The sequence below is a fragment of the Ostrinia nubilalis genome, chromosome 13 (genome assembly GCF_963855985.1).
Source record: "Ostrinia nubilalis chromosome 13, ilOstNubi1.1, whole genome shotgun sequence".
NCBI classification, from domain to species: Eukaryota; Metazoa; Arthropoda; class Insecta; order Lepidoptera; family Crambidae; genus Ostrinia; species Ostrinia nubilalis.
Genome location: NC_087100.1, coordinates 7,742,208 through 7,755,743, shown reverse-complemented (window position 1 = coordinate 7,755,743; position 13,536 = coordinate 7,742,208). Strand labels below are relative to the sequence as shown.

Sequence of the window (13,536 nt, the reverse complement as noted above, 5' to 3'; positions counted from 1 at the left end):
ATATCAATAACAAAAAATTAACTAACAATAGAGGTTACTTTGATTAGAGCAGGTCTAATTTCATAATTTAAATACTTAATTTTAAAAACAGTAACAGAAAAGGCATAGTAAAGTAATAGGCGACATTAAATAGATCAAGGCCAATTAAACAGGATAATATTGTGGAAGTGCTTGAATATTCAGAACTAAGGAGTCTTCTGCTGCGCTTGTAGTTCACTAACAGCTTGCATGTATTCGGCCGTAGCTTCCTCCAAGTCCCTGTCGGCGCCCGTGGCGTCACCCTCTGAAGTTTGCTGTCCGTTGTCTCTGTCTTGTCTCATCTTCAGTCTCAGTTCCCTCATGCGGGCTTCGAGTATGCGCTCGCGTTTGTTTTCACGATCTAATATCTGCAAATGACATGATCATAGTTTCTTAGTAAATATTGGTCTTAAAATAAGCACCAATTTAGTGAATTGTATTTTTAAGAAAATAGTTACATGAGTCAGAAGCTGCTTGTCATTTTTGTCTGCTGTACCCAAATTCTCTGATAATTCCGCTAAATATACGGTTCCTTTGCTGCTACCGCAAGCTACCAAGAGACCCTGAAACATGATCATAACTTACAAGTCTTTATCTTAAAAGTTATGTATAATTTTTAGGTGAAAGTATTTTATACCCCTTCATGTGGTCGAAGACGTAATAACGGTTCGTCACATAGCTGCGCTGTAACTATGGGCGCACTACGCCTTCTTAGCAAATCCCAACAAGATAAGCACCCATCCCATTGCGTGACTAAAATTAATGAGAACCTAAAATAAAAAAGAATGCGTTAATTTTGTTTATAGGTTCGTTTTGTTTTTTCGATGTAGAGAGAGAGTGAATACCTAATCGGATTCCACGCTCCATCAGTAAGTTTTGTCCGGTGAGAATAAGTCCATAAAATTGATGACTCCCGACAATCTTCGCTCCATACTCGAGCCGTCCAATCACCGACAGTTAGGAAGTTCTTCAAGAACGTAGGATTTCTTTGGAGAGAGTATACCGGACCTAGGTGGGCTTCATACTGAAAACAGTTAATTTGTTAACTCATTACATATTGGTATTTCAAATCACGACTAAACACTATCTGTATAATTACTTTTGATGGAAGTTTCTCCACAGCATTTTTCCCTTTTCTATTTCCGCCTATTACCAACCCAGTTTCGGTTCCAACCATGAATCTGTAAAACGTTCTTTGTTAGATTTTATTTAGGTCACCACAACATTCTTAGCATAGCAACGTACCACAAATGCATTGTTTACTTTACCTTGTTGGTATAGTTGGTTCATATTCTAAGGCGGATATACCTATTGCTCTGTCGACACTCGGTACATCTGTTGGATTTTTAACAATGTCGATTATCATGGAATCTGTTGGTTCGCTCATGTTTCGCGTGTCCCACCTGAAAATAATTTAACGTATACTAGGTAGTTTTGTTTCGTGAAGAGTCAGTTGTAATGGTTTACCATTTTACGACGCCATCTGGTGACGAAGAAAAGAACTCTGCGCCCGTCTTCGAATTTATAAATAGTACGTTCCTGACGAGGTCTCGATGCGCTACGTATGGTGGACAGACGCCTACCGGGTCGCCGCCCTTGCGCATATCCCACCAGCCTACCTAAAATTGATACAGTTAATAATTACTTCTATAGAACCTAAACTACAAAAGGCAACAGTTAAAATGATTACCTGGCCATTCAACATCCCGCCGACGAGTATATTTGGATCTCGTTGGTTATATTGCAAATCTAATAAAGGTTGTGGTGGCCTGATGGCTAATTCTGGCGCATTGGCGTTTTCTGTAACAATATTTTTCATTTATGCACATTCAATGTGCATAAATGAAAAATATAAAATCAGAGTACGGAATACATGTGCAATGTGCCACATTGCACATGTATTCCATACTCTGATTTTAGTAGGTATGTAGTTATTTGAAATTATTTCCGATAACCGATACACGTGCATGGTGTGGCAACTGTCTACCAAGGTGTCATCGTTGACTCACCTTTGTCCCAGATGTATGCATTTACTGTATGGAAACAGACTACTTGGGGTTTTCGTTGACTCACCTATGTCCCAAATGTATGACAACTGCTGGATTCTATTAGCCCTGGTCAAGTCTACGTCAGCGTGAGCAGCGGCCAGGCGAGCTCCGCCTTCCGCTTGCCATGAGAGCGAACGCACAGGCCGTCGGGCTCCTGGCTCACGATATACGTTAACTGTATGGCAACTGCTCTTTTCCACCGGCGATATGGCGGGCAACTCCGAGTAGTATATCTGGTACATGTCTAGCGCGTTGTTCTGGAGAATATTGTGCTCCATACTCTGTGGTAGTAATTTTCTGTGTTAGTGCTACTGCTAGTGGTTAGAGCTAGATATTTGATATTATGCTTATATTGACTGTAACTTAGGAAAGAGTGACGATATCATAAAAATAGGTTTAGTAGTTTTAAAGACATGGTCGACTTAACCTAGCTAATTGTTACAGGTGTTAGGGAAATCATCTTATGTTTTCTTTATACATAACGCACTAAAAACATGAAATCAAAAAGTTGAACGACTTTAAAATTATATTATCTTAGTTTAAAGACAATTCAATTGTTATAACTACGCAGTTATAATAACCACAAACAATTTGATAACATACATGGCCCAAGTGCATGACGGCGTGAATATACGCATCGTCTTTCTCGATCTTGCGCCGGTATCTCTGAGTGGCTTCGGGGTCAGCCATGTTGATATCTTTCGGCCATCCACCCTCGACGTGATTGACGCCTGAACACGAGTATTGAGTTCTGAAAGCAAGATCAGCTTCAAGAATAGAAAATTGGGTACAACAAAATAAAGCTAGAGATTAATTTGTGCTCTGGAAAACTTAATTACAATAAGTAAGTGTAACACTAGTTAGAGGTGATTTATTTCGGTCCGGAAACCCCAATTAAGAACCGAGTTAAGTAGGTAGGGTACTTAGTTAATTCTTAACTGTAAGCTGGTTTGAAAATTTAAAGAACTGTGACGTTCGTAAATTGTTGTTAACACAACCGGGGAGTTAACTTTGGACTGATCAAAAAAGTTGCGTAATGAGGACCTTACGCCACTGTAGAGTAAGGTCCTGTCACTTGCTAGTAGCGAAGACAGTGGCACCAACTGGTGAGCGCTAAAGTGGTAGGAGGACTATCGCATTTGCACTCATCAAGATGGCGCCACTGTAGAGTAAGGTCCTGTCAATCGCCAGGGGTGCCAACTACTAAGTATAAAAACGATAGCCCTCATTGATTGGTGCTAATCATTGTTACACTCAATTTCCTTACCTTTCTGAATTCACCCAGTGTTCCGACATAGAACACGTATGTTGTACGCCGGCATGTATGGGATTGCGAAGGATGTAGTTCTTGTATAGCGCTGGGTTGCATGGTATACTCGCTCGCATTTCAGGGCCATGGTCTTCGAACAGGAGCTGCTTTCCAAACTCCTTCCGTCGTTTCGTGTATTCGTAGACCAACTCGGTTTTCTCCGGCTTGTCCATGGTTGTAGTGATAGGATTGTGTTTGCCGTGTTGTTGAATCGATATCGCGAGGGTTAGTTTTGTAACCAAGTGAATTTATGTCTTGAAAGACCTTCAGTACTAAGTAATTGATTAAATAACGAACTTTACAATTTAGACTAATATAATAATAGAAAGAGGATTACTTATACTCGTAATTGAAACAGATAATTTTATTTCGTACTTACACAGCATTATTGAAAGAAAAATTTTAGCAGCAATATCAATATCAGTGACTTCACTACTTATTTAAATGTTTGCAGAAAATACTGGGTTATAATAGTAGATAGACAGTTCTGAATAGGTTAAGTAAATTATTACAAAGAGTTACAAAGGTAGGTATAGGATTAGCATCAGGCAAGACCCAAGAAATATATTCTAAAAGGTCGCAAGATGAGAGTACAACCACTTACTTAAATTTTATTGAATGAATACTATAGGGTTACACTTAAAATCAATACAAAGGTATAGGATCAGCAGGCGAGGCGCGCCGCAGCGTCAGTACGATGAGCCGGGGTGGAGATCCCGCGAGTCTGGCGCTGCACTGTTCCAAGAGCACCTTCCAGCGAAGCGCCGCGCGATCTTCGGACGACATGGCTTTCATTGCTTCCGACTAAAGTCCATATAATAAGTGTTTATTTAAATGTATTAGGGCTAGATCTATGCATGCTAGAAGAATAAAAAAAACTGAGGGCCTCCGCTGCGTGGCCGGACCTTCACGAGCGGATCTGTTTTGAGGAAAAACGTCTACGTTTTCGGTGTTCTAACACCGCTACGTTGCGTGGACAGTCAACTCCGCAGTATTTTATTTTTTTCCACAAAACCAGATCCACGCACGAATTCCGATCTACGCAGCTATGGTCATAGCAGTGAAGGACTTACAGTGTATCCAAGGGTCTGTTCCAAAATGTTAACGGAGACACGGGCATTCAACTCGCCTGTGTGATCAGCAAAACGAATTCGCAACTCGTCGTTGTTCTCTCTAGGATAAGGTAAAGCAATATTTTCAAGATTAGTCACAGTTTTCCTTTAAAACACGTTATAATATCACCCTTACATTTGGTCATCAACTAAAAATACCTTATGTACAGTCGACAGCAGATCAATCAAACGTAATGTTAAAAAGGAGCACTTAATTTAATTTACTACTTCCTTTCCACAGAGTGTTTACCTTTATATGCTATCGACTGTACTCACCAAAAAGGATGTAGGAAATGAAAACACCGCTGCAACTCCTGTCTAGCCAGGATCCACAGCTTGACTGCCAATAAAAACCCAACCAGTGAAGGTCAAGTTTGTCCCGGGGGAAAGTTAACTGTCTCGGGACCCGCAACGAGTTTTGTAAATTATAGTTAGTAGAAATTTATTTATATATTAAGGTACAGCAACAGATTGCAAATCATGGCTTAAAAATAAAGTACATTGAACAAAGATAAAAATAAATAAAATATTTAAATAAGATAATTCATACTCAGTGTTAACAATGTCGTCCAAGTCAAGATGCGTGAGTATGGCATGAAGCGACGCGCAGAAGGGCGCGCCGCCCGCCAGCCGGTCGCGGATCTGCGCCACCGACGCCGCACTACTGCGCTCTCCGCTCCAAGCAGCCCATGCTGCTGCCTCGCCACCTTCTAGCAAACACAAAGCCATAAGGCCATTGAGCACTATTTCTTTTGTCTAGCAGACATATACATATTATAAAGCCACCACATGACCACTTTACACAATTTTTATAGCACAAGGCTGCACAACCCCAGGTGACGCGCGCAATACATAATTTTAAGTGGCCCGCGCTAGTATGGTTGAGTTTTTATTGCGCTTATCCTGAGAGTAACTGAAGTAGGAAATATATGCCTTTAAGGCGATTAGTGTCCTCAATCCGCGCCAAATGGGCATTTTGTAAAGCCTACTCCTCTTTTACTGCTGGACAGAAATAGTTGAAAAAAATATATGTTATACAACAGTTCAAGGACTACATTTCTGACGTTTGAATTTTCGCTACGTCTCTTTGTTTTGGATTAAAAAAATAAATACGGGACATCGATTTTTTACTTAAATTCCCTACTCCTCCAAAACGGCTATGTTAATTTAAAAGATTTTTGCACGAATAGATTGGGAATTCTTTAATCTTTAAATGACACGTTGCGTTTTTCAATCGAACATTACTTTCATTCATAAATTTTACTTTTGATAAATTCCGAACGTTTTGCTGTTGAGGGGGCCTTCGCGGGGTGCGGGCGGCAGTCGGCCGCTGGCCTTCAGACGGGTAGGTTGTGTCACTCGCTACAAACTGACATTAGCGATCAAAATGAATTTTTTCTTTGGCTAAGTTGCACCACCTGACGTGACCTAACTTTGACCGTAGCTTTGGCGATAACCGGTGTTTTTTGTATGGAGTTAGACAGACTTTTGACGCTTGTCAAAGTTGAAGTAAGATGGTGCAACCCAGCTTTTGTTCGACAATAGATTTTATGTCAGAATTGTTCATAGAGTACGTGCAGTCAGATGATACAATTGAATTATGACGCGCTCAGACGCTATTTTCTACCTGAATAGAATCTATTAGTGTAAAAAAACTATAATTGACTCCAAAACAACTGCACTAGATAAATAAATAAATAAATAAATTATTTAATACGTTATTTATTTACTAGGCCTTTGCAATTAGTATCCAAATTAGGAGCTAGTCAGAATCTGTAACTCTTAATCGATTTACGTGAAGAAAACAATTTATATTTTTCATACTTTATTACGTAATAAGGTATAAACCTGTGTAATTAAAATAAATAAATAAATAAATAAATACTTATTAGAATTAGATTTTAAATATGTTTCTTCGCGAAAATACCACAATTAAAAATAACACCTGTAACGCCCCTGGGTCTGCGGGTGTCTATGGGTGACGGTAATCATTTACCAACAGGTGATCCGTTTGCTCGTTTGCCTCCTGTCACATTAAAAAAAATTAAGATAAAGTGGTATTGAATTGTTCTATAGAGCTTATTAAAAATTTGGATACTGATTACAAAATTAGCCATTTTCGGAGTCGGTGTCGGTGTCCTACCTTTTGGTGATTCGTTTTGGAGTTGGTTTTAATTTTTAGTGAAATTAATCTACTTCATGCCTTTAGTAGACTATAGGTACCCAGTAGACCTTGTTGTTGCCACTGAAGGTGCATAGGTACTCAGTACATTGATACCATATTTTTCATGTTAAGTGCAAATAAACTTCCCTAAATTACCAAACCATGAAACGTACCTATATTATTAAAAAGTTTCGCAGATAAAAACTGAAATCCTCTTATAAGGTGACGAATTTTAGGAGCATGTCATGAAACCAAAATTATTAGCATACAAGAGCTTGTTTTAAAAAAAATCTTTTTATTTATGATGGGGAATTTACTGCGGCGTAGTAGCAGAGATTTTCCGTTTGTAGATCGTAATAATTTCGAAGAATAGGGATGTTTCATGGATAAAGCAAGAAAGTAGCAAGAGTTTGAATAAGACCGTCGGTGAACTCACCAAAAAAAAAACTCTAAATGTATTTTTCACTTTTTTAAACTTATGAAAATTTAAAGATATGAAGCGCACCAAAGTTCAGAAGATAAGGCACGTGACGTCAAGGCATGCTTAAAAATGTGGCGATTTGTGTCGTCACGCGGAATTTCATCGCATCATTATCTTCGTAATTACTTGTTTAATTGAAAAATAAAAATATCCTGTGTCCAATATTTTTTGATAATGTAAAATCCTACTAGGTGGACCGACGATCTGGTAAAGGTCGCGGGAAGAGCCTGGATGCGGGCAGCGCAGGACCGTTCATTGTGGAAAACCTTGGGGGAGGCCTTTGTCCAGCAGTGGACGTCATTTGGCTGAAACGAACGAACGAACGAAAATTGACGGACCAAAAGTCTTTTTTAAAGAAACTAGCCTATTCCTATGGCCACATTCCAGCTCCATCATCAGACCCTGCAGTTTCCCTTAGAGAATTGAAGACTCATGATTTTCAAAGTAGCGTACCTACTTACATAACATTAGGTACTTGCTTATACAGGGTCAGGGGTTTGTCATCTAGCCTAGTTGTCGTCAGGAAGTTGGTCTAACTAATTCAGCTTGCAACTAATTCAGCTTGCAAGATTCCACCAGAACAAACATTTATGTACCTAATTACCTACATTACATCATAAATTGCAAGCTAAATAAAAGCTTGTAATAAAGTCGGGTTTGTTCAAATTTCGAGAACGACTGAACCGACAAAAGCATTAGAAAATTTACGAAAAATAAAATAAAATTTTATCCCGTACAAAATGTTCATGGATTTTGTTATTTTTATTAAATACCTTTACGCCTGAGTTAAATGACACCGACATCAAGGTTCATCAATTTAAGTTTAAAATAATAGGCAGTAATGTATGAAGAAAGAGCTTCTATTCTGTATCTACCTATGCCCGTGTATTTTTGATCGGTGTCAAATCGGAGTTTTTGGTGCGGGGTACGCGGGTGTTGCTCGCGGCGTGAAGGTCAAACGCCCAAGGTCATTGAGGACTCTAATCGCCTTAAATAAATAAATAGGTAAGTGGCCCGTAGTTAACGACTGAATCCACCGTTTGGCCCGACTCTTCAAAAGGTTGAGCAGCCTTGTTGTAGCATCTAGCAGACACATAAAGCCATGTCGGCTACGTCTTGGCAGGGCATGGGTGCTAATTTTGGCAAGTGGGCGGTGTTGCCTTAGACAGCCTCGCGGTGAGAAAGAAACCTGAGCCGTAAGAGGCTGAGGCTTTTGATGGACTTGCATGCAGTACGTGCCATAACCAGCAATGATGATTTGTGGGGCTACTACCCACCCAGACTGTCAAAGGGTGTATGGTCCATATAAGCCTCCTTTTCCGCTTTCACATTTGTGGCGTTCATTTCGCGATTCGACTCCTCGTTAGCGTAAGTAGGTACTCGTATAATATGCAGCCGGAGTAACGTAAGTGGGTAGTAGGTGTCAAAAATATGCCATTTCTGACGTATCACCCTGTGCCCGAGGCCTGGGTGAGTCAGCCAGCAACTTGTATAAAAAGTTTCCTGTGTCTTACTTGTGTTAGCCTGGTTGCGTATGTAAAGCCGGAGCGACTCGGCGTCAGCTGTATGCGGCTGGTGCGTGATGACGGTGCGACTGCTGACTTGAACGGTCACGCCGCGCCCGCGCCACGATACGCGTCCATCAGCGATGAATAACACGCTCTCTAGAGGACGCCATTCTTCTGCTCTGCGCACATTCATTAGCAAAATAATAAAAAACAAAACAATATCGATGGGGAATTGTTCGTACTGTGAATTTCCTAAGGCTACCTTTGTATTGTGTCGATATCGAAAATATCTAATGTAACCGTTGCAGGAGTGGTATTGTCCATTATTTCAACTCCTCGTACTGACATTTCTGTTCCTGTAAACAATTGACCATTACAATGCACATCTAGCATCTTTACTCATAATTACCAGAGAAAATTATTTAACTACCTGTTTTAGTCCGAATACTTTTGACCGGTTTTACAGATTTTACGACTACCAGAAGATCGACATACACGTTATTACTGTCCTCTGAAAAAAGCACAAGTCTTGATGCTAAAAATATACTTTGAAGAAGAGACAGTTTTCCAATATCAAAGTGAGTTTAGTCAAGTTAGAACTAGCGATCTACTACCTGGAAGTTTCAGAACTTCTGCTAGCCCATAATAGCCAGCAGAAGGCTTAGTCGGTATGTGCAGGAGAGGCAGATACAAGCTGAATGTGTCGCCACTATGAATAGTCACATCGGACATCCCCTCATTCAGAGACAAATAAAAGGGGGACGACACCTGTGAAGAATAATCATAAAATTAAATATTTCATTGAGAAAGGTTACCTTTTCTGTGTTTTGATTAATATTTGATGTTTGACCTACCAGTGGCCGGTATATTTCACTTTCAGCATTTTTGACGCATATTTTTGGGGATGAGATTTCCACTGGAAAAGTATGAACAGCGTGAAATTACGGACGACGGTACATCGCGGGCATCGAGGTGAAAACTGCGGTATTTTAAGTTGTGGGTTATATTATAAGCAATTGTGGTGTTATTTTATAGGATACAAAAATGCAAAATGTGATGTGTTGTTGACTGTACTTACGTAGGCTGTAAAATTACCTAACAATGCTTAAAAACCCATACTAGAGAGCCCTAACATTTCCTTCACTTAGGAAATTAATACATTTTTAACAAAGCCTTGTAAACAAATAATACATAATATTTTATACTTACCAACATCACCGACGAGAAATCTTTCGTAAAAAGTTAATATGAAATATTGCGATCCCCAAACATCAACGTTGATTGTGTCGACTTCTGAATCTCTCAAGGTAAAAGATGTTATTCCACGAATATCTCCGTTTTTCTTTTTGGAACCAATCGTACGTGGACTACATTTTGCGATGATAATACCAACAATCAAAGCGTTTTTAATATTTATATTCAAATTATTTAGTCGGACTTTTTGAATTCCCGCCATTTTTCCGATGGGTCGTTAATTTTTTTTTTTCTGTTCGCCAGTGACAATGGAGCAAAGAATAAAGTTATTGGTCTTGTTGTTATGTACCGTAATTCGTTAGTGAATTCACCTTAATTGAATACAATACCTCTATCACACTCTTCATTCTCCTGCAATCCTCAGCCAAGATCCCACTATACCTTACACTTTACCACGGACTTAATCATTAAAAACACGATTTGGATACGATGTGATCGTATTGAAATCGTGTTTTTTACGCGACAAACGGAATCGACTGACAGAATAAAACGTTAAAATAGTAATAAATAAACGTCATCTTTGACACTGACAGATAGTGTAACAAACAAATTTTTGCGCCAACTGAAGCAAAGAAAGAATAGTGTTTTGCAATTAATGCCGGTTGTGGTACGGTGAAAATACTTATTTTCTGTTGAAATTAACTAAAAATAATGTTATTCAAAGTTGCTGATACGTCAGCTGCTCAGGCGGAAGGGGATTTGGAACCCCGTGAACTGGAAAGACATTCATTGAATTATGAAGATTGTTCTAAGAGGTTTTATCAAGTATCCCGTGATTTTACCAAGCAGTATGCCCACATATACTCAGCCCGATTAAATACGTTTAGAAATATCCTAGAGCCAGTGATTAGAAAGAAATGGTCGAATACTTACAAAGTACTTAAATTGTGTGATCTGCGCGAGAAGGATACAATGTGTGTTATCATAGGAACACTGTTCAAGCTGCAAGTATTAAAACCAAGTATTCTTAAAGAGTTATCAGACCAATTAGAGATTATTCCGCAGCCTGCAAGGTAATCATTTGATGGTAATGTTATTAACAAACAATAATATTTATGGTTATCAGCAGCAATAATTTACAAACAAATCTATTTTCAGGACACATTTTGTACATGACGAAGATAGCCTGGTACTGGAAGATGAATTGCAGAGAATCAAATTAGTAGGGGACTGTATTAATGTCCACTATGTAGTAACTGGTGTGGTCTGTGCAATTTTAGGTAAGAGATGATCAAAACTTTCTACATTTTTCATTGAAAATTACATTCAGTCAGTGTTTATATTTTTCTTTCTATATCTGCACACACAGGTTCTGAAGATGAGGATGGTGTTTTCTCAGTAAAAGATGTTTGCTGGGCAGGGTGTAACATTCAGAAACCTTTACCTCAATTGAGTAATGATAGGTATGTTTAATGAACAATATCTTTTGACTGCAACCTCATCTACATAGAGCCTAAAATTTATATGATTTGTGTTAATATATTTATTTAACCATTCATAAAATGATTTACTGCATTTTTCCAGGTACATAGTGATCCTATCAGGTCTTAACATGGCCTCAAAGCAGGCTGATCATTTGTTTTCCCTCAATCTGTTGCTTGAATGGTTATCTGGTATATCTGGGACTAGCCAGTATCAAGAAGAACTGACAAAGGTTGTTCGAGTTATTATTGCTGGTAAGGCAAAAGCATAAGCTAATTAATGAGAGTTAGATTTGGCCTATTTATGTACTTGACTTATAAAATTAATTGAATTTTCCAGGTGGAGTATTTGCAAACAATGCAAATGAGCATACTCTCAATGAGGCAGATGTAATAGCCTCTGCAGAGTCGGTGGATGCCTTTTCAGCTGCAATTAGTTCTGTTGCCCCCTTAGATATCATGCCTGGTTGTAAAGATCCCACTGGTATTATGTTGCCACAAAAACCTTTTCATTATTGTGAGTAGAACTATTTATAACAGTTTTGATTTTTTTGTTAAGAAGTTAATCAGAAAAATATAACAAGATTCATTTTTTGTAATTACAGGTCTATTTCCCAAAGCTATTGAATATAAGTCTTTCAACCGAGTATCCAACCCATATGAATGTGAAATTGGTGGTATGTGCACAATTTATACAAGAATCTACATAATTATTTTGAATTTGGAAACAGCAAACTGTAATATTTTATACTAATATGCATTTCAGGTTTTTCATGCTTAGGATCCTCAGGTGAACCCATAAAAGACATCATGCGCTACAGTAAATTGGAAACAAGTTTAGATGCCATGAAGAAGACATTAGAATGGCGACATTTGGCACCAACGTGTCCTGATACTGTTCCTAGTACACCCTGTATAGACACAGATCCTTTTATCATTTATAACTGCCCTGCTGTATATTTCAGCGGAAATTGTACAGAATTTGCAACAGATACTTATAAAGGTATGAAGTTTTTCTACTTAGTTATAGTGCAAATTAACGAAATTTATTAATACATGATTAAATGTCATTCATTTTTGTTTTCAGGGGAGGATGGACAGCAAGTAAGACTGGTGTGTGTACCAGATTTTTGTGACACTAAAACTGTGGCTCTTATCAATTTGGCGAACTTGGAATGTTACAGCATGGCATTTTCGTAATTAAATCAAATTATTAGCATTTCTAAACATTAAATTTTAATGAATAAAGATGTATTTACAAAATATATCAGTATTTAATTTATTATTCTTCTTCTTTTATTTTGGCAACGACTTGGTTTTGAGAACCGTGATGACCATGATTCAGCCACAAAATCAGCTATCATTGTAGTGTTCACTAGTTGGCGCCACTGTAGAGAAAGATCACTGTCATTTGCTAGTGGCGAAGGCAGTGGCGCTAACTGGTGAGGGCTGAAAGCTGTAGGAGTCTAGGAGTAGGAGGACTATCGCATTTGCACACAGAGTACCTCGAGTACCTCATTTGCACTCACCAGGATGACGCCACTCACTGTAAAGTAGGGTCATCTGTTATGTACTTATAAAAAACAAAGATAATATTTCTTCCTCCGGTCTGCCGAGCCAGTGGATGTCGGCTCTTGTTTTTTAGATTTTTTTTAACGTAATAAAAAATATGATGCGATGAGCACCGACCTTAATAGATGATGACGTAGTCTATGGTGGTTACAACTGAGGGTCTAGACAAAGTGCAAATTATAATCGCAAACCAGTCGAAAAGCCCCTTTTTTGTATGGAGTTTTGACGGATTCTATTTTCGATTCGATCAAAAAGTGCGTTTTGTCTAGGGGGGCTGATGGTGTAACTTCATTGCTGCCAATATGAGCAAACAAAAGTAATGTTGTAGTCATGAAAGCTTAATGATAAGTATCGATATTTCTATACTTATCACTCATTAAATTAAGTCACTGCTGCACTGTTTGTTTAACAAAACATTACGTTTACGACAAGTTACGACTATTTATATTTATAACTCAAGTCTGCTAAGTAGTGCTAAGTGATGATTGAAAACAAGAACACTTATTGATTTAAGAACGTATAAAATATGATTTTACATTAAAAATAATATTTTTTAACAAGTACACAAGAGAAGAGTAGCACACGACGCGTGAACCATTAATATAAATTATAATTTTATCGATAACCTTTACGAATGCCTAAAATTCCA

General features: G+C 38.3%; 3 protein-coding genes across 4 annotated transcripts; 1 reads left to right on the top strand and 2 right to left on the bottom strand.

The window, feature by feature from the left end:
• Positions 1 to 24: 24 nt before the first annotated feature.
• On the bottom strand, positions 25 to 3,664 carry LOC135077501 (dynein intermediate chain 3, ciliary). Of its 2 annotated transcripts, none has more exons than XM_063972055.1 (11): positions 3,334 to 3,664; positions 2,670 to 2,817; positions 2,092 to 2,347; positions 1,709 to 1,818; positions 1,486 to 1,637; positions 1,287 to 1,421; positions 1,118 to 1,199; positions 864 to 1,042; positions 656 to 788; positions 477 to 581; positions 25 to 386 (listed from the first exon to the last, which is right to left on the bottom strand). In XM_063972055.1, the coding sequence occupies exons 1-11, from the start codon at positions 3,546 to 3,548 to the stop codon at positions 186 to 188; spliced, it is 1,716 nt and encodes a 571-aa protein (XP_063828125.1). In that variant the 5' UTR covers positions 3,549 to 3,664; the 3' UTR covers positions 25 to 185. The 2 variants fall into 2 exon arrangements, with proteins under 2 accessions (XP_063828125.1, XP_063828126.1); XM_063972056.1 differs by having other exon boundaries at positions 26 to 386; positions 2,670 to 2,797; positions 3,334 to 3,417.
• A 143-nt stretch (positions 3,665 to 3,807) lies between these two features.
• Positions 3,808 to 10,096, bottom strand: LOC135077504 (meiosis-specific with OB domain-containing protein). Its single transcript, XM_063972057.1, has 9 exons — positions 9,850 to 10,096; positions 9,495 to 9,556; positions 9,255 to 9,408; positions 9,071 to 9,151; positions 8,903 to 8,996; positions 8,647 to 8,819; positions 5,038 to 5,197; positions 4,449 to 4,548; positions 3,808 to 4,179 (listed from the first exon to the last, which is right to left on the bottom strand). The coding sequence occupies exons 1-9, from the start codon at positions 10,094 to 10,096 to the stop codon at positions 4,021 to 4,023; spliced, it is 1,230 nt and encodes a 409-aa protein (XP_063828127.1). The 3' UTR covers positions 3,808 to 4,020.
• A 350-nt stretch (positions 10,097 to 10,446) lies between these two features.
• Positions 10,447 to 12,599, top strand: LOC135077498 (DNA polymerase delta subunit 2). Its single transcript, XM_063972051.1, has 8 exons — positions 10,447 to 10,907; positions 10,993 to 11,114; positions 11,204 to 11,297; positions 11,419 to 11,570; positions 11,656 to 11,832; positions 11,921 to 11,992; positions 12,082 to 12,318; positions 12,403 to 12,599. Exons 1-8 carry the CDS (start codon positions 10,546 to 10,548, stop codon positions 12,513 to 12,515), a joined length of 1,329 nt encoding a protein of 442 aa, XP_063828121.1. The 5' UTR covers positions 10,447 to 10,545; the 3' UTR covers positions 12,516 to 12,599.
• Positions 12,600 to 13,536: the final 937 nt, after the last annotated feature.